Here is a 19304-nt window from a genome sequence, read left to right on the forward strand (position 1 = left end):
TTCACAAGTTTGGATGAAGCAATCCATAGACATTGTAAATAAAATACAAAATTTCTTTACTTCTCATATTAGAATTTTGTTACATGAAAAGTTTTTATTTCTTTTTCAATACAATGTTGTGTTTATATATAAACTCAGTGAGATATTTTTGATATTCTAAACTCAGTGAGATATATTTGATATTCTTATCTCAGTGAGATATATTTGATATACTAAACTCAGTGAGATATATTTGATATACTAAACTCAGTGAGATATATTTGATATACTAAACTTAGTGAGATATGTTTGATATACTAAACTCAGTGAGATATATTTGATATACTAAACTCAGTGAGATATATTTGATATACTAAACTTAGTGAGATATATTTGATATTAAATCTTAATATCACCCTGGTGACGTACAATTTTTTCATGTACAATGAAACCGTCTTACTTGTTCGTGACATGTATTGGTTTCATATTATGTTAGTATCGAAATAATAGAAGTTTTGTTAAAAGTTTGGTTAGACTGTTCTGTTAATGTTGCAACTAGTAATTGCATTGTTACTTCAAATAAAGTTGTGCGTTTTATTTATTTATTTTTTTATTGATTGATACACAAGTCATGTGTGCGTTTTGAAAGAATCAAAGAAAAAATAAAAAATGAATTCCAAACATTGTTATTGTGTTTTTTTATGCTCCCCGAAAAATTTCGGGGGAGCATATAGTCGGCGCCTTGTCCGTCTGTCCGTCCGTCCGTTTTCTTGTCCGGAGCATAACTTGAAAACCCTTGGAGATAATTTGTTTAAACTTCATACAGTGGTAGAGGGCATTGAGGGGGAGTGCAGTGTCAAAGAACCATAACTCTATTTTGCCCGGTTTTTGAATTATCTCCCCTTATAGAAAAATCTTGTCCGGGGCATAACTCTAAAACTATAAGAGATATCAACATGAAACTTTGTAGGTGAATAGATCTCAATGGGTAGATGTGCAGTGCATAAGAACAATAACTCTTTTTGTCCTAATTTTGGAGTTATTGCCCTTTGTTAATTTCAACACTTTGAACTTTGTCCGGAACATAACTCTAAAACGATAAGAGATATCAAGATGAAACATTATAGGTAGATAGATCTCATTGAGTAGAAGTGCAGTGCAAAAGAACCATAACTCTGTTAAGCCTCATTTTTGAATTATCACCCCTTATAGAAAAATCTTGTCAGGGGCATAACTCTAAAACTATAAGAGATATCAACATGAAACTTTGTAGGTGAATAGATCTCAATGGGAAGATGTGCAGTGCATAAGAACAATAACTCTTTTTGCCCTAATTTTGGTGTTATTGCCCTTAGTTAATTTTAACAGTGAACTTTGTCTGGAACATAACTCTAAAATTATAAGAGATATCAAGATGAAACATTGTAGGTAGATAGATCTAATTGAGTAGAAGTGCAGTGCAAAAAAAACATAACTCTGTTAAGCCTCATTTTTTAATTATCTCCCCTTTAAGAAAAATCTTGTACTGGACATAGCTGTAAAACTATAAGAGATATCAACATGAAACTTTGTAGGTAGATGTATCTCAATGGGTAGATGTGCAGTGCACGAGAATCATAACTCTTTTTTGCCTAATTCTGGAGTTATTGCCCTTTGTTTATTTTACTTTTTGAAGTTGTCCGGAACATAACTCGGAAACCATAAGAGATATCAACAAGAAACTTGGTTAGTTGATAGATAACAGTGATTAGAAGTGCAGTGCAAAGAATAGTAACTCTGCCTTTCCTAATTTTGGAATTATTGCACTTTGAACTTTTTCCATGGACATAACTCTGAAACTACAAGAGGTGTGCTTTCCTGTGTCCAAAACCTATTCGGGGAGCATCACCCGGCTCAAACCGGGCTCTTGTTTCATATATCATAAATTGTTAACAGTTCTTGCCAGAATTTTTCTCTCTAAGATTTCTATTTCCAAGACGAAATTAATTTGATGCAAGAAATAATAAAACCTATGCTTTATCAGCTTTAAGTATGCATGTACTGGCAAAGTTCTTGTGAGAACAAAAGTTAAATTCTAATGTGCATTTATGTAGCAGCTAAATATCTTAAATGAACTTTCAATCAAGACAAAAGAATTCATCATTTTTATGGAAAATTAAAAAAGTTCTGGGCTGCCCTTCATATAAAGTCTGAAATCTGTCTGAAGACCAAAACTCGGAGATAATTTTGTGTTTCAAAGAAAACATCCTTTACTGGTGGGGGAAGACCTCAGGTACACACCCCTGTGCATTTTTTCAGGCACAACAGTCACTTGAGTATAACCACACATTCCGTTAGCTAGGATAGCTTCCTAACATGTAAGAATCCAAGTCCTTGTTGGGGATTTGAACCCAAGTGAGGGGCGAACGGTTTGAATTTGACAACCTTAACCACTCAGCCACAGACAACCTAAGTTTAGGGTGAATTTTTCCCATAATCATTAGGCCTTAAATCAAGAGGCTAAGTTTTTTTCCTAATTTAAAGAGAAAAAACCCTGCATAGATGAGTATGATAACCATTATTTAGTCTTTTCTAAGAATAATTATAAAGTTAATGTCAATGATTGTATAAAACCTTTGAACCTTTTTTCCATAAAAAAAAAATATGCAGGTTTCAAGAAGTACTGAACAATGTTGTTTTACAAAGTCATCTTTTCAATAAAGTAACATTTTATTTACAAAAATGCATAAAATGAGAAGGTGAATCATGTACACAATTATTTATATACAATTTCAAATGCTGCCAAGTATTTCAGTTAAGTGATTTAAATCACACATGAAGTAACTGACTTAAAATCCTGAGGATAACAAAAGATCTTGAGAACTAAAGGTTTTAGAAATTCTTTACAGAAACTCCCCTTGCATTAATTAATTAGTAAATGAACTTGTCTCTTTCTTTTTGAATTTGGAACTGTCTGTAATTAATATATTAAAGCAGCACGCCTCCAGATTCATGTTAATTTTCATGAAAACTTTGGAAATGTATTGAAAAGTAAAATATTGTGAGGTGAACAAATAAAGTAATTGACATAATTGCAATTGCCATTTACAATCAAAGAAAATTACCAAAAAGTTGTCAACAAATGCAAAAATAGCTCTTACTGCATTAGTAACGCAGTAGAAATATGGTAATTATAAATAAAATACTGCGAAATCAGTCTTAAACCGCACATAACATGAAAAATATAACTTGGATCTTGAATGTTTTTCTCTTTCTTAAAATCTTAAAAGTACATTTTTCTCAATATTGATTTTCTTTCATCTGTAGGTGTGCAGCTTTAAAGGGACTCCACCAAGTTTCTTGAACTGGAAATTTTTTTTGAGATTTATAATCCATTTGAAGTAGTTCTAGACCAGTAACTTGTGTGCAAAATTTCAGATCATTTGCTCACTCCATTTTTCTAGAATAATTATTCTTATTGTGAAAAACGACCAAAAATTGAAAAGTGTTCACTGGTGCAATGCCTTTCACTTCAAATCTGGCTAAGAATAGCACAAAAATACAATTTTCAACTTATTTCTGAGTTTATTTCTTAATTATCTTTTGTTTATCTTTCTGTGCTGATCTACAAGTATGTAAGAAATTCAAATTCGATGGTTTTCGGCTTTTGGACCTATTTGGAGTTCCTTAATATGAGCATTGGATTCAAAAGTAGCAGTCGGGGCAGATCCCCTGTATTTTAATGCTTTTACAAACTATTTTTTCAAATACATGTTATCATTCCCATTGAAAAAAAAAGTTGTTTCAAATAAAAATTTTTTTTTTTTAAAAATTTTTAAACTGTCCCCAAAAGAATTTAATGTGTGATCATTTTTAAAAAATTTCCCCTAATTGATAAATGGAAAAAAAATTACCCCTTGTATGTAATTTAAATGGTGAAAACTAAATAATGTGATTGGTCAAATTTTCATTTAATGTAAGAATAATTTGAGGGAAAATTAGATATGAGTTATGTTTTTATATAAAACCCTACCAAAAAAAGATTTAAACTTTAAAGCCAAGCCAAATAATAAAAATTTTTTAAAGACAAAAATTATGAAAAAAGGGATTTGTAATGACCAGTTGTTATATTTCCATTCATCCCCTTTCCAGGTTTTGTGGTGAATTTTTAAAAAAAAATAACTCTCCCTTTCCACATCATTAGCAAATAGGAGAACGTTTCCTCTATTTTGAAAACATTTTAGAAATGAATGCACAGTTGAGCAATTGAGCTTGTTATCTGGTTTTTTTTGTGTGTTTTTTTTTTGAAACTGAATTTTTCTCACTACCCATACACCATTCATATGCTGTCACTCCAGTAATGATACTCATATATATATATGTAAGTCGGACCCACTTGTACGTCATGTTTTTTATTTGAATATCCCACAACAATTTTTACTTCTACAAAAACAAATTTCAGCCAGTGAGGTGAACACTGTTTTAATAAACACATTATTTATCCTTTTATCGGATGAGATCTTCTTTCAATATTACCTAACAGTAACTAGTAACACATGTTGCTTTGGCCTGAACTTTATCAGGTCTTTAGAAAGACTGGTTTATAATTGCACCAAGGATCTTCAACCATACTAGGTAGGTAATAGTCTTCAATGTTTAAACTGCCGCCAGCATTACAGTCAAAGGATGAATTCTGTGAATGAAAATAAATATTATAATATAACATACATGTTTGTTTTATAATATAAATATGATCATCACCGTTATAAAAGATATTTCTCTTGAATCTAGCTTTAATCCTTTATATATAGTGGAACCCCATTGTATCATGCTATTCATTGTATCGATCTATTTACAAATCTTTCGATTTTTTGGCAAAATGAAGTTGCTACTGATTGCTAACATTTACAAAAGAGTCACAAAAATATTTTGCATTTGTTTTGTGCCGTAAAAATGGTCAAAAAACAGGTTTCCAGTAACCGTCAGACTTTGTAGATAATAAATGGACTTATAAATAGTGTGTTCTTATTAAAAACACATTTACTGTCTGTTGAAAGTTCCTAAATTTATGCTGACATTTTAAAACAGACATCTTTGATTCTAATTGACTGAAAAATGTAGCATAAAGATGGGTCAGACTTCCAAAACTTTGACTTAAGAGCGATTCTCACAATGCATCGATATAATGGCGTGTCCTAATTCTTCAACCTGTTTGACATATATGTAAAAAATCGTATATTCCAAAGCTAAAAACTATATATCAGTGATGTTTGCCATGTAATATTTATGACAAAAGAATCAAAATAAATGATACAAAATAAAGATTCAGGGAAATTTAATGTTTTTAACTGCAGTTGTGATTTATGGGTTAATAGATCGATACAACGGGGTTCCAGGCTAATAAAATAGATGTCCAAATATTTTGATTCCTGCAGGAAAAAGTTTAAGACAAATGTTTAGTTTAGTGAAATACAAAAGGAGCTACTGTCTGATAAGTGTAGTTTGATTTAATTGGATTTTACATCACACCAACACAGTATATGTCATATGGCGAGTCCAGGATTTGAACCCACAGCGGTGAGGATCAAAAGGTTTGAAGTCAATGACCTTAACCACTAGGCCATGGACGCCCCTAGTCCTATAACTAAACATAAGACGTACATATTACTAACGGAAACGTCTTATGTTATAGGACTTGTATAGCCTAATTAATTTGGCGTGAACAGTTTGACCCATTTTACAAACTTTTTTTTTTCTTACTGTCAAAAAGACATCAGTTGCCCATCAAAAATTAATTATCTCGATGTCTCTTTGACAAGTCTTGTTAGTTGGACTACCCCTTGTAGAGATAACATTTGCTTGTCCCACTATGTTATGTCCAAGGATAAATTTACCTGTTGAAATTGTCTGTTGAAGGATTTTCTACCATTCCCCCTTCCACGGCTAGGTGAAAACTGATGTGGAGTTTTAAAACTACTTCCATCTCTAGAGAATCTATAATAATCATCCGATTGTTTATTACCCCCATAAGGTGAATATTGATGCGGGCTTTGTCCTCTGGGACTTCGCTGAAACGGACTCTGGTTGTGTACATGTGCACGCGGGGAATACTGTGTCTGTGGGCTAAAATGCCTTGGACTCGGAGTTGTGTTGTACCTATTTAGTCCAGGGTGACCACTGTTCTGCACAGCTGGTGCACCAAAGTTTACAGCTGGGCTGCCGAACGCAGGCATGTTTACCGCTGGACTTCCAAATGATAATGATTTTTTCATATTGCTGTTTGTGTCTGAGGATTTCTTTTGTGAGTTACCATTGTTTTTAAAACTGTGTGGTGAAGATGTTTTGTTTCTGTTCGACCCACCGTTATTGAACGGAATAAAATCCATTTTCTCTAAAATTCACTTGAAACTCACAGTCTATTTCAGCTAAAATGTGCGCAAACCAATTTAAGTATATCTCTTTGACAATCTGAGAATCATTTTATTAATTTAAACATTTTTTGGACAGAAATTTCAAACACTGCAAAAACGTTCACTCTGCTGGTATTGTTTTTTGTGCGCGGTAAAATTATTCGTTTCTCAATATTTTCGAGACCATATATTCCGTCCATCTCAATAGATAATAATTATAATATAAATGTCGTTTACCTTATTTCTTGAATCACCTCAAGCATGTTAATATTCAGCGATATGAAAATTTTTAGTCTTAACTATTCGGTAATTGGGTTATTGTAGCATAGTTTAATGATAATTTAGGCAAAATCACGGATTTATGTAGATATCTAATTAACCGTGTTGAAATTAATGAATTGAGCAAACGGTAGTTTAAACAATTTAAACATGCGTACATTGTACGTACACACACGGAGCTTTAATTATCTGTAATAAAAGTCTCTGTTGCAAATCAAAATTATAATAAAAAATATGAAAATAAAGTCTGAAATATTGCTTCTTTTAATTTTTTGTTTCCTATTTCTTGAAAATAATAAACTCTGTTCATGATACATGTATTTGTATATTAGAGGAAACTGCTGCATGTACATGTATTTATCACATAAACCGCGGCACAGGAGTGTAATAAAAACGATATTACACGTCGTCATTTGCGCGCTATATATAAACATAGCGTTTTAAAAGCGCGCTAGCTAATGTTAGTGTTACACTATAGGCGCGTCATTGAAAAATCACTCATTTTTAAAAGTTTACTGTTCTTATTTTATATATGTGATAAATAGAATATTATATTCGTGTAGATTCAATACTAAATTTATTGAACGAGTTGAATAAAATCATATTAATATGCGAGCCTCTGGCGAGCATAATATTGTTTTATTCAACTCGTAATAATTAGTATTAAACTACACTCATTCAATATCCTCTATATATGCAATATTATAGATATCTATACTATATAATTATACAGCTAGCTCGAGACATAGATCTGTGATACTTAAGTGAACACTGTCCAGTGCATAATGGATTTTGTTTACCTATACATAGTCCCGTTATATTTAATATATATTTGTAACCTCAACTGTTCATTCATTTAGTTGTAAAAGAAAGTAATTGATTTTGTAAACATTTTATACATGTATTAACAAAATATTTGCCGCATTTAAAACGATACATGGAATACATTTACACATTGTCAGAGAATTTTATTACAGAATAAAATTTAAAAGACATTAAGAACTTGTATATATTAGTTTGGCACATATTTAACTAGCATTGTCTCTTTTTGAATGGCCTCCGTGTAACAGTTCCAGGCCCGTGCTTTTGGCGCCAAAATCGCGATGGTTGGCTATGTCAAACTTGCTGTATGTCAATATCTTGCTGTGTGACCTCGGGCACTTATAAAAGCAGCTAGTGATTTAACCACCACCGGGGTAACAATAGACTAATATTGTCTTGCATTATATTATATATACATGTATAGATAATAAATCGATTATAAACTATTGATTTTTAGAATTTTATTCGGGTACCTTAATAATTAATACACAGACATACTTTAATTCTAGTAAATGTCCTAAAATGTTAATTTTATTCTTTTGGTCATAACTTAAAAAAATCAAAACACATTTTAAAAATTCGAAGGGCGGGGAAAATGTCAAAAAATTAACCATTTAGTTAGGATTTTCAATCTTTAATTATTTGAAAACTGTCTTCATAATGTCACAGACTAAAAGTGTAAAAAAACTAGCTATCTAAATATATTTTCAGATTTTTGCAAAGTCCTACGCAGTGTGCCCCTTACTTCGCTACACATGCTGATAACCGAAGCTCATGTTAAAACTACTTTGGGGTCACTGGAAATAAATAGAATATTACGTCGTTTTTGGTGTATAAATATCCTTATATTCTCATTTTTGTTAGGTACGTTTTTGTATGAGTACGATATTTTATACATTTCGTACCTATGACGGGAACCAGGTTTTACAGACGCCATTTTCGGATTAAAGAAATGTCGTTTATTAACCGGCAAATTTTCACAAAAGAGATGTACTTTTTATGACTATTCAACCAAAGAATATTAAACAAATGCTGCAAATTGCGGAGGTAAATATAATGTATTCAAAATACTGAAGCAAAATCTGCTACGCTGATAGATCTAGATCCTCTATTTACAAAAAAAAGAAAAATAAAAGAAAAAAATAAATAAAAAATTATATGGGCAAATTATATCAGGTGTCTTTATTTTATACATTAATAAACTGCAACTACGAAATGAGCCTACTATATAGAATACATACATTCCTTGCTAAGACCCTGGGTTTAATCCAGGATATTGGCAAAAGCACAGCAATCTATGAAATATATTATATGAGATACTGCATGCATGTGTAACTTGTTTGGGTAAAGTAGTCATATTAAACCAGACAGTCAGAGAGATAACTCATGATATTTCTATAGGGTATCACCATGTATACCGAGAATATGACTTATTATTTCAACTGCAAATTACAAACGGAAACTGATAATATTATATGTATAGATGTCAAAGGGCAGCCACAGGGTGAAAAAAATGTGCTGCCTGACCAGGAGGCGAATCCACATCAGTCATTCCGAAAGACCGTCGGCCCTGACCGGTAAAAAAACCAGAAGGTCCGATAAAAATATATGTATTGACGGCCCGACGGTCCAGTAAAAATAAAAAATTAAGGTTTTATAAAAATCTTACATTCAACATTTTGCAAAGGCCGATCATTTACCTAAATTCAAAACATATCAAAATGTTGTCATTACACAATATAAGCTCGTGCAATGCTTGTCAACTGTTATGCATTCTCATAATGCAAACTTTTATGTAACAACGTAAGATAAAAATATCCGACAACTAGTACAATTAAAAGTCAATAAGCGGCCGCATAAATTACATAAGCAGCCCAGATGTGAAAGGTCACCCGCTATTAGTTTGTTTACACAGATGAAAGTGTTAGTGTATTAACTGGAAAAATTTACGTCTTTAATCCACAGAGTAATGCTAAATTACACGTGTGCTCAACTGGTGTTTAGCAGCGAATTAGGGATATATGTAAGATCGTTCAAGATGTTGACGAAAATTAAACTGTACTGTGAATGTACCAAAATCATTGAACAATTAATCTGTCAACTTCACTAAATTACCAATATATATAATTCTATTTACATATGCCAGACTTTTGCTGAAATTTACCCTCTCATTTTGCTAGTATATAGTTTGTATGGAATTAAAATTTAAATAGCAAAATCCATTGAATACATGTATAACAATATTTATGTTTACATTTTGATTGTGGTGAAAAAAGATAACTTCACTTCGTTGATAATATAATTTTCTTTTTGTACACAAATTTTTTGACTGCTGACACTAATATCAAGTGACTCAAAATGCTATACCAATCAGGTTTTTTTCGGTCCAGTAAAATCCTGTTTGGTCCAGTAAAAATTCTCAGTTTACAGGACCTACTGTCCAGTAAAACTCAGAAGTCTTTCGCATAGACTGCTACATGCTATCTCCCCTAAATAGTGAACAGTTCTGAACCGTCACATAATCCCCTGCTATATTGAAATTCGTCCTCGAATGCCTAATGGGTACAGAGAATAATGTGAAATTAGACATAGAGTTTTTTTATTAAGATAACTAAGCTTGAAAATACATGAATTTGGTACTTCATTCAATTCTTAAGATAAAATATTGTTTATTTCTCTGCCTGCTTACACCAACAAAAAATAAAATATTGTTTGATTCCATATGTGCTACCGACCCACAAAAAATAGAAATCTGAATATATTGTTCATTTCCCTGCCTACTTCCAATTAAGGAAAAATTGTTTCCCTGCCTGCTTCTGATTCCAAAAAGATTAAAATATTGTTTGTTTCCCCATAGATTATATTATAGATTCTTTTTTCAATTTCAGTTAATACTTTGAAGTAGGAACCTTAAAAGTCCTTATGGAAACTGTACAGAAAAACTTTGTTGATGGGCTTCCAAATGATGATAATGGTACTAAGCTGAATGAAATACAAGACACAGCTAAGGACCTTGGTGATGATAAGGGTGATTTGAATCAAACAGATGTTGGGGAGAATGAAGTAACAAAATCAAAAGAAACTGAAGAAGTTGAGTTTGTTGGTGGTAGTATTAAAGAAACTAATCTTGATGTCCGAAATGACTCTCAATATTCTGTTCTTAAGAATGGTAATCCAAATGACGAAAGTGAGAGAGCTAATGATAAAATTGCTGCTGTATGTTCTTTAACTGATAAAGAAGTATGTCCCTTTGTTTGTGGTATATGTTCAGACAAGTTTGACAAAGTGTCTGCCTTCTATGCTCATTTAAAAACACATGACAATTTTGATGTTATTTCTCAGATGAACAAGAAGAATGAAATGTTAGAAGCACTGAATGTAAAGGATAAAGTGAACGAGAATGTATTTAAATGTGGTATTTGCCAAATTGACTTCCCTTCTATGAGTTTACTACATGAGCATATGGTTGTAGAAGAGAATATGCCTGATTATAATTACAGTAATGCTGATCATACAGCAAGACCAGACTCTGCTGCTACATCAAAAAGTGTCTCTGATTACAAACCTGAAAAATCTGAAAGTATTGTAGGTTCATCTTCAAACATTGGTAGAAGCAAAAGAAAAAGAAAATCTCCAGAATCTCCATTAAATGAAGGTGATGAAAGTGTTAGGTCTTATACTAAAAAGAAAAAGGTGTCAAGAAAGGGAATCTTAGAAAATGAAGAGAAAGAAATAGGTTCAGCCGTGGTCAAAACTCCTGGATCAAGTGGAAACTCTGTCGCTTTAACTAGATCAAGTAGAAGAGTGAGTGAAAGGGGATCTCGGAAACGTGTCGATTATAAAGCACTTGCAGGATATGGATCAACAAACAATGACTCTGATGATTATGATGAAAATGATGATGATAATGATGATGTTGAGAAGTCATCTAGACAATGCCATACTGACACCTCTTCAAAAAAGAACAAGTTAAATGATGATGATGATGATGATGATAGTACAAAGAAAGAATTGCGAAGTCTCCAGACTGTGACAAAAATGAACAAGGTAGACACAAATAAACCAGAAGATGAAGTAGATAAAGATGTAGATATGAATAAGATAAAGAGTAAAACTAAGATACATGTAACTTCAAACAAAATCAAAGTTGTTTCAATGAAAATGATAAAAACTGAGAATGTACCTAAAGATTCTATAAAGAATAGCCTGGAGAATAAGATGAGCTTAGAGGTAACCAATCAGGATCCAGAAAATAAAGAAGAAGAAACAGTTAGTAGTGAGGATGAAAAGGAGACAGTTGAATTTGTTGGAAACAAAAATTCAGAAAAGGAAGAACTTGCCTTTAAACCTGATGGAACTTATATTGATACTAACTCTGACTCTGAAATCATGTATAAAATTGAGGTAGATTCAGATTATGAGAACAATGCATCAGATGATGATAGTGATGATGATTTTATGGAAGAGAAAGATTATGAAGATGATGAAGTGAATGATCCCAACTTTATGCCTGAGTTAGAGACAAAAGATAAAGATGGTAATGTGATTGTGTCATTGATGGATACAAGTAACCCGGAGGAGTATTTGAAGAAGTTTAACGGGAAGAAGCGGAGTATTACTAGGACAAGAAATGGTGGCCAGCTTCTTAAGAATTGTTTGTATCCGTGCTCAATTTGCGGACGTTACTATTTATGGAAAGCTCTGAAGAAGCACATGTATGCACATGTGAAGGTGAAATTAATCGAGTGTTCACAGTGTGGGAAGAAATACAAAAGTGACAGACATCTTAAAGATCACATACGATCTGTCCATGCCATGAAGAAATTCAGCTGCCCCAAATGTGACAGTATTCTGAAAGGGAACCAGAGTTTTGAGAAACATGTAACAATGCACATCTTGAAGAAAGAGATAACAGTGGCATTGGACGAGGTGGAGAAGAAAGAGGTTTCTGAGGAAGAGTATATCAAATGGAAAGGCCAGCAAGAATATGTAGCAAGTGAAGCCAATAAAAAGAAGAAAGAAGACAAAGTGCAGAAAGATTTGGAAAGGCAAAGTGTGGAAGATGGGATCGATATTAGCCTACTGAAAGACGGTCCTTTGTATGGTCAGCACATTGTGTTACAAGCTGATGTGGTCGGCACGACCAAAAACCAATTTTGTAAAATCTGTAAACGAAACTTTCCAACACATGAGAGTTTGGTACAGCATGTTTTAGAGCATAATGATGAAAAACAATATAGTTGCGGTATCTGTAAAGGTTTTTTTCAAACCCAGGAACATGTTGATACTCACATGGTGAATGTCCATGGTGAAAGGGACATAGCTTGTGATATATGCGGGGAGAGATTAAGAAGTTCATATGCATTGTGGTCGCACAAAGGAAAGCACTTGATGAAGAAGGATGAGTATTATTCCGAGGAAATTGTTCAAAAGTTACAAGAAGAGATTGCACAGAGAAAGGCGAGGAAAAAGGCAAGGCGTTTGAAAGAGAGCTCAAAGGTTTGACAAAACTTTGTTAAAATATTTAACTTATGGTTAGTGATCTACTAAATGGAAATGACTATTGATTTATAAGAGGCTTCACTTAAAAAAAATAGGTTTTGTATTTTTTTTTCCTATAAACTTTTTTTATATGTTTAAACCTGCATTTACTTCTTCAACATTTATAATATTATTCCTGTCTTATATTGTCTGTATTATAAAACTCTATAAAGTACTTACAAATTAATTTATACTGACACTTGAAGTGACTTTTCTTCAAAATATTTGATTTTTCTTAAAAATGCTTTGCTAAGATTGTTCATAAAGCTATAGTTTCACTAACGTTATTTTAGAAGTGCGAGATATGTGGTATGGTGGTGCTGCGTATCAGGTATAAACGTCATCTAGAAGTGCACAATACTACCAAGGACTGGCAGTGCGAAATTTGTCATAATTATTACAAGACGAGGCGTTACCTCACAGATCATATGAAGAAGACTCATAATGCTACAAAAATACCATGCGATATATGCGGATTAAAGTTTAAAGGTAAGCTTGAAGTAATCACTTTATGAAACTCTTAAGGTTCGTAGAATGTTTTTCTTCAAAATGAAATTTTATAAAGTGGTCATTAAGAAATTTTGTTAACGGTGATGTGTTTCTTAATATTATCTTTAAAGAATTATATGGAGCCGCCTTGACGCATTGGTGAAGGTCACCTAGGGAGTTCTGATTTTTTTCATGTGGGGAAGCTATCCAGCTAGCTTAGTAACAAAAGTTATGTTGTTATTAACATATTTTTATTTTTTTATATTGAAGGAAAAACTTATCTAGAAATTCATAGGCAGACACACGGACCGAAAGACAAACATTGTCCAATTTGTGGTAAAGGATTCACAACTATGATGTACCTGAAAACTCATCAGCTTACACATGAAGGTTGTACATTGATTTCTTTGTATCCTAGCAACAATATTGACTTGTTTATGCCACCAGTATAAAGCTACATGTAGGGCAGTCCTACACATGACTTCCATCTGCAGTCTGGCAAGGCTTCATATTGTCTGTGGCTTAATTTTATTACTTAAATATTAAACCCCTGGGATTTGCAAATTACAGTAATGCAGTACTATTTTACATACTCAAAATGTAAATTGACATTATGCTCATTTTTTCGTTGCCAAGTTGAGGTGAATTAGATACATATTTCAAAAGTTTGACTATTTTAATGTTGATTGACCAAATATTGATAATTACAAATGTTTTAGGGTAAAATGTTCAACTGCCTAAAATGTAAAAAGACTGCCTCCTCTCTTTTTATAAACTAAATCATACTTATACATTCTGATATATGTTTTTTAGAAATTTCTGTGTGTCATATGGGTTAATGTGAAGAATATGACATTGGAAACAAATATGACAAAATGTATAACTAATTTTAATCTTTACCTGTACCCTCAGCATTTATACTTGGATGGGCATAATGTCACTTAAGGGTTAAATATAGATCTCATCATATGAGTGAGAGACATTTTTTGATTAAACAGTATATATATATATCTATTGGAATTTCTGTATCCTAGAGTATTTAAATTTAGGGGAGAGATGTTTTGATGATAAAGACCTCTCAAACCAGAGGTTGAAGAATTGAGACATGCTCTGGTCACAACCATGTTTTCTGATATGATACCAGTACTGGTTAGTTCCAAGATTTAGACTCGACACTGGTTCAAATAAGCTACAAGTTTTCTTCACAAACGAGCTTATATAATAATATTTAAGCTAAAGTTATTCGGATACATATATTATTGAATTTAATGATTAAGCGAGGCTTACCTTCGTAGAAGTAAGGTGAAGATTGATCATAATTTCATCCGACACAAAACTCCCTAAGGGCTCACACAGATTACAGACGCAGCGATCAGCGATGTGGAGTGGTCATATTTTAAAGTTTGTATCTTATGTATAAGATGACAATATTTAAAGAAATCCGTTTTGGGTGGTAGTGGGCGGGCGTGTGAGCCCTTAGGGAGTTTTGTGTCGGATGAAATTATGATCAATCTTCACCTACTTCTACGAAGGTAAGTCTCGCTTAATCATTAAATTTATCATCAACACATAAACTCCCTTAAAGGCCCCACAGATTGTTCAGAGAATTTCTGATAAATATTGTAAAAGGAAAAACGAGTACGCCAATAATAACAAGAAACATATGTATGGCTTACTAGTTACTACATATTATTATAAACTAATATCATGCAATGAAATATACATGTATAGATAACTGGGCGATAACTGTATTGTGTAAACATCATTATGTATTTACTATTGCCCGTACTTAATATCTGATAAACATGAATGAGATTCATTCTAGAACAAAATTTTGAGTTTCAGTGGTAAGAATCTGTCTTTGAATAATATTTAGCAAATGTCATTTGCTGTACTCCATCCCGCGGTTTTAATTATGTCAGATAAAGGGATTCCTTTATAAAAAGCATTTGACGTCGATGCTGATCTTGTACTATGAGGTTTGAATGTGTCAGCAAAGGCCTGCATTTCATCATTGTTAATTATTAATCCATCGTGCTATTGTTTGTTTGGAAACCTGTTTATGTGGTTTTACTGTGGAAATAATAAGTGACTCACTCATTCTATTCTTAAATGTTCACTATCTAGCGATATATTCATTTAAAGTTGTTACAATACATAGATTTTTAATTTATACGGCTGTAAAAATTATCGGTTCTAAACTGAACCCTGGTCTTGACTGTTTCAAAGAGTTTGATATTTGAATGAAAATATTTTCACCTACTCTTTTAATGTCAGATAATTTTATAGTATGCAAAGTCTGGCATCTTTGAGCCGTAACAAGTAAAAATAGCAATGCAAAAATTTACAATAATGATAGAAAGGATTAGTATCCATCTTTTTAATATTTTTAGAACGTTTTTACGCCCATGTTCTTTTTATGTCCCGGGGGGGTGTTTCTTAAAAACCCCCTTCAAAAACACGGAATTATTTTTTTTCATGTTTTTTACGACCAAAATTCTCAAAAAATTAAACAAACTAAACGTCTGGTTTTGCAAGAAACTCAGCCTTTGTTTGGTAAAAAAACAAAAAATTGAAATGTTTTATTGGGAATTTAAGGGATTAGTTCCTTCCACAGAATTAAACCCATTTTTTAACTATTTTTACTTTTTCTTGTTGCTTTTTCCAGGACTGTATATGATGCTCGAGCTCTCTCGTTCCCTTCCCTTCGAAAACCGCCCTTATATCGAAAAGAAATTCCTTTTTAAAGGGGATGTTTTGATTTTTTTGGTGTTTTAGTTTCAGAATTTTTTCCACTTTTGGGAGAATCAAGCATGGACCTTTTATCAATCTCATTGAGGAATTGGCCACCACGTCTGGGTAGGCCAGATTGGTGCTATCAAAATTGCTTTTCCGTGCGGGTCTCTTTCTATCTTTTGAAGGATGCGTGCTATTCAAGCTGAAAGGTGGAAATATGTAAAATAAATTATCACACCACTTAAATGTGCTGCATCTACTGCATAGCGGATGGATCGGATATCGCGAAACTACTTTTTTAAGTTTTGATTCAATTTTGATGCAAATAAATCAATTTTAATGTTCTGGTGATGTTTTAAGATTTTATTCAAAAATTCCTTGTCTCCAATTCAATATCATCATTTCCAGTTCTACTAAGTTTGTCAGCGTGTCTGTTCGATACGCCAGCAATATGGGGCTCCGTAACATAATATTTTTTCAATGCACCAGAACCATATTCTTCGTGCAATATCGTCGAGAGCTCGAACCTGTTACTCCATATCTATTAATGTACGACGAACACATGTTGTATTGTCCGTATACAATTTCACAAGTTAATATTTTTAGAAATTTAACAAAAGTGCGTAACGCCCAATTTCACAAGCTTTCATTTCTAAAATATTTATATGAAGTTTTTGTTCTTCATGCACCAAAACCATTTGATTTTTGACCGTTATTGTTTCATTGAATTCCCGAACATTTTTAATGCAAGCGTCAGTGTAATAACAGTGTTCGCTCTTGCACAAAATATTTTTAAAAAACTAATCTGTATATTTTCTATCCACCAAGTAAGGTTGTATGTATTTACTGCGGTACATTCATGAAATTTTCGAAATTTCCCTTGTGAAGTTTTAATTCATTCTTTTTTTTTTCAAGCGGTCGGATATATAGTGGTGCATGTTTAACTTCCCGGCTCAGCGCCGTGAGTTTCCCGATAGTTTTAGCCAAAGACACGAAATTTTTGATTCGTTTGGTTGTTTAGTACTTTCGAACAAAGGTTTAATTATACTTCCCCCTTTTCAAAATGTTAGTTTAACTGTCATGGATTCAGAACACAGTATAAGCCTAAAAAATAAGCTTTTTACCGGTTCTAGCACCCGACTTTTTCTATTTACCGTTAATCGGGTTTATCCTTTAATGTGACAGTTTCGTTCACATTACGCATTACATGGACTGATAAGGAATCTCCTTACTAGCCAAGAATCATCAATGAAATAAACACTAACATGGACCTAATGGACCGAAAGATAAGCGAACACAGTTTCAGTATAAATTTGTGAAATTCGAGGGCTGGATGATACCCCATAACTAATGCTGTAAATTGATATTTTATATCATTGAAGGTAGAATCGGAAATAACGCCGGTCCTGTTCTCTAATGGTTATGGAGTAGAAAGCATCTGCTAGGTCAACTGAGGCCATTAAAATAATCTTTTCTCATAGCGTTAATTGCAGATTTAAGGGATTCCATTTTAAAGTGATGTTTTTTCTATAATATAACTCATTAAAACTGTTTTAGGTTCAAAATTATTCGTACACGATCATCTTTTTTTAGGTCTTTATAAAAAATGTTTGATATGAATTCATTATCTAAATTATCTTCCACTTTCTCTATAACTCCAATGTTTAAAAAATCTATTAAGTTCGTTCTCAATCTTTCTTTTTCCTCTTTAGTAAATTAATAGGTTTAGGAATAATTTTTTGCTTTGGAATTTCATTTAATTCAACTGAACAACCTCTAATGTTATTAAAATCCACTTGTTCAGTTGTAATGGTTTTCCATATCTATATTATCAGCTGTCTTACCGGATAAAAATTTTTGTTGGTTTTGGGCACTTATATTTTTATTTTACTTACATTTATTATTTTCTCCCCTTTTCCCCTTTTTTGGTTTATTTAAAGTTGGGGATGCTGTGTTGTTTCCAAAAATAGTTTTGTTCGTGGAGGGGAAGCCGGTGTGTTTTGGATAACAAAACTTACATTCTTTGTAAAAAATGAATATATATTTTTTCGTACCTGATTAAGTATCATATTTATTTTGTGTTTTCTATCATGTGACTCGTGATATTGTCTGTTATCTATAGCTGGCATGTACTACTTTTCAAAAAATTAAAAAATTTGCTTTCTGTTCATATTTATTTTAATTAATTTATGGTTTCAGAGAAAAGAATTTCCCTTTTACCAATGCTGGGTCCCTTTTGCATAAACAGAATTACCATCCATATGTGGAGACATGGAGAAGGAGCGAGTCGACCATGCAAATACTGCGGTGATTTATTCCCGTCACGACAGAAGGCCCGGAGACACGAAAGAGTTATCCACGAAGGTTTCACTGTGCCGACTAAACTTAAGAAAAAGCCAAATTACTATAATGTTGTTAATATTGATAACACCGACAATGAATCTTTAGAACGGAAGATTGTGAGGCTAATGCCTAATACGTCCGGATACGTATCCGTGCCTGGCGGAATGATTAAGGTACCGATTGCGACAAACATACAAAATACGGCATTGGTAGTATGATACAATTCCTTTTCAGGGGAAAATTTTTCGTCTGATTGAATATGACGGCAATTTATCAAATGAGAAAGGTAACGAATCAAATTTTTGATCAAAAAAGCGGAGGGAAAGTTTCATAGAATTCGTGGAATTTGACAAAGGGAACGAACTTAATTCGGAAGCGGATAAATAATATCACTGGTGACCCTTTTGACAGAAAAACAGCCCGATAATGGGAAAAAATTTTTGGAAATTCCCGAAAATGCGGAACAGTGTCAAATTCTTTTGTATCCCGATGGGACATTTAAACTGCTGAACGTTGTCGATAAACCACATTTAAGTTAATAAATAAGTTGATTTGTTTTTGGAAATTCTTTAGTATTTTTTAAAAGTGCAGAGCATGAGTGTAAAAGATATAAAGAAAAATCTCTCTTCAAAATCAGATATATGCCCTATTTACTAAAAGAAAAAGAACAACAAGTTTTTATTTAACATTGTATATCCAATTGTTTTTGCATCGAAACTACATTTT

The 19304-nt window shown here is 32.6% G+C and overlaps 2 protein-coding genes across 2 annotated transcripts; one reads left to right on the forward strand and one right to left on the reverse strand.

Annotated features, from left to right (window-relative positions):
• Positions 1 to 4134: 4134 nt before the first annotated feature.
• Positions 4135 to 6451, reverse strand: LOC132721577 (M-phase-specific PLK1-interacting protein-like). Its single transcript, XM_060705898.1, has 2 exons — positions 5853 to 6451; positions 4135 to 4651 (listed from the first exon to the last, which is right to left on the reverse strand). Exons 1-2 carry the CDS (start codon positions 6342 to 6344, stop codon positions 4538 to 4540), a joined length of 606 nt encoding a protein of 201 aa, XP_060561881.1. The 5' UTR covers positions 6345 to 6451; the 3' UTR covers positions 4135 to 4537.
• A 1908-nt stretch (positions 6452 to 8359) lies between these two features.
• On the forward strand, positions 8360 to 13966 carry LOC132721581 (zinc finger and SCAN domain-containing protein 2-like). The gene is made up of 4 exons (XM_060705901.1): positions 8360 to 8516; positions 10358 to 12968; positions 13304 to 13499; positions 13770 to 13966. Exons 2-4 carry the CDS (start codon positions 10392 to 10394, stop codon positions 13949 to 13951), a joined length of 2955 nt encoding a protein of 984 aa, XP_060561884.1. The 5' UTR covers positions 8360 to 8516; positions 10358 to 10391; the 3' UTR covers positions 13952 to 13966.
• The last annotated feature ends 5338 nt before the right edge of the window (positions 13967 to 19304 follow it).

The sequence above is a fragment of the Ruditapes philippinarum genome, unplaced genomic scaffold, assembly GCF_026571515.1.
Source record: "Ruditapes philippinarum isolate M1 unplaced genomic scaffold, ASM2657151v2 ctg3454_1_1_1_1, whole genome shotgun sequence".
NCBI classification, from domain to species: Eukaryota; Metazoa; Mollusca; class Bivalvia; order Venerida; family Veneridae; genus Ruditapes; species Ruditapes philippinarum.

Coding starts and splice junctions, on each gene's coding strand:
- LOC132721577 (XM_060705898.1), bottom strand. CDS start 6,344: ATGGATTTTATTCCGTTCAATAACGGTGGGTCGAACAGAAACAAAACA. Junction 4,652..5,852: donor TCAACAGACAATTTCAACAG/GTAAATTTATCC, acceptor TTTCATTCACAG/AATTCATCCTTTGACTGTAA.
- LOC132721581 (XM_060705901.1), top strand. CDS start 10,392: ATGGAAACTGTACAGAAAAACTTTGTTGATGGGCTTCCAAATGATGAT. Junction 12,969..13,303: donor GTTTGAAAGAGAGCTCAAAG/GTTTGACAAAAC, acceptor ACGTTATTTTAG/AAGTGCGAGATATGTGGTAT. Junction 13,500..13,769: donor ATGCGGATTAAAGTTTAAAG/GTAAGCTTGAAG, acceptor TTTATATTGAAG/GAAAAACTTATCTAGAAATT.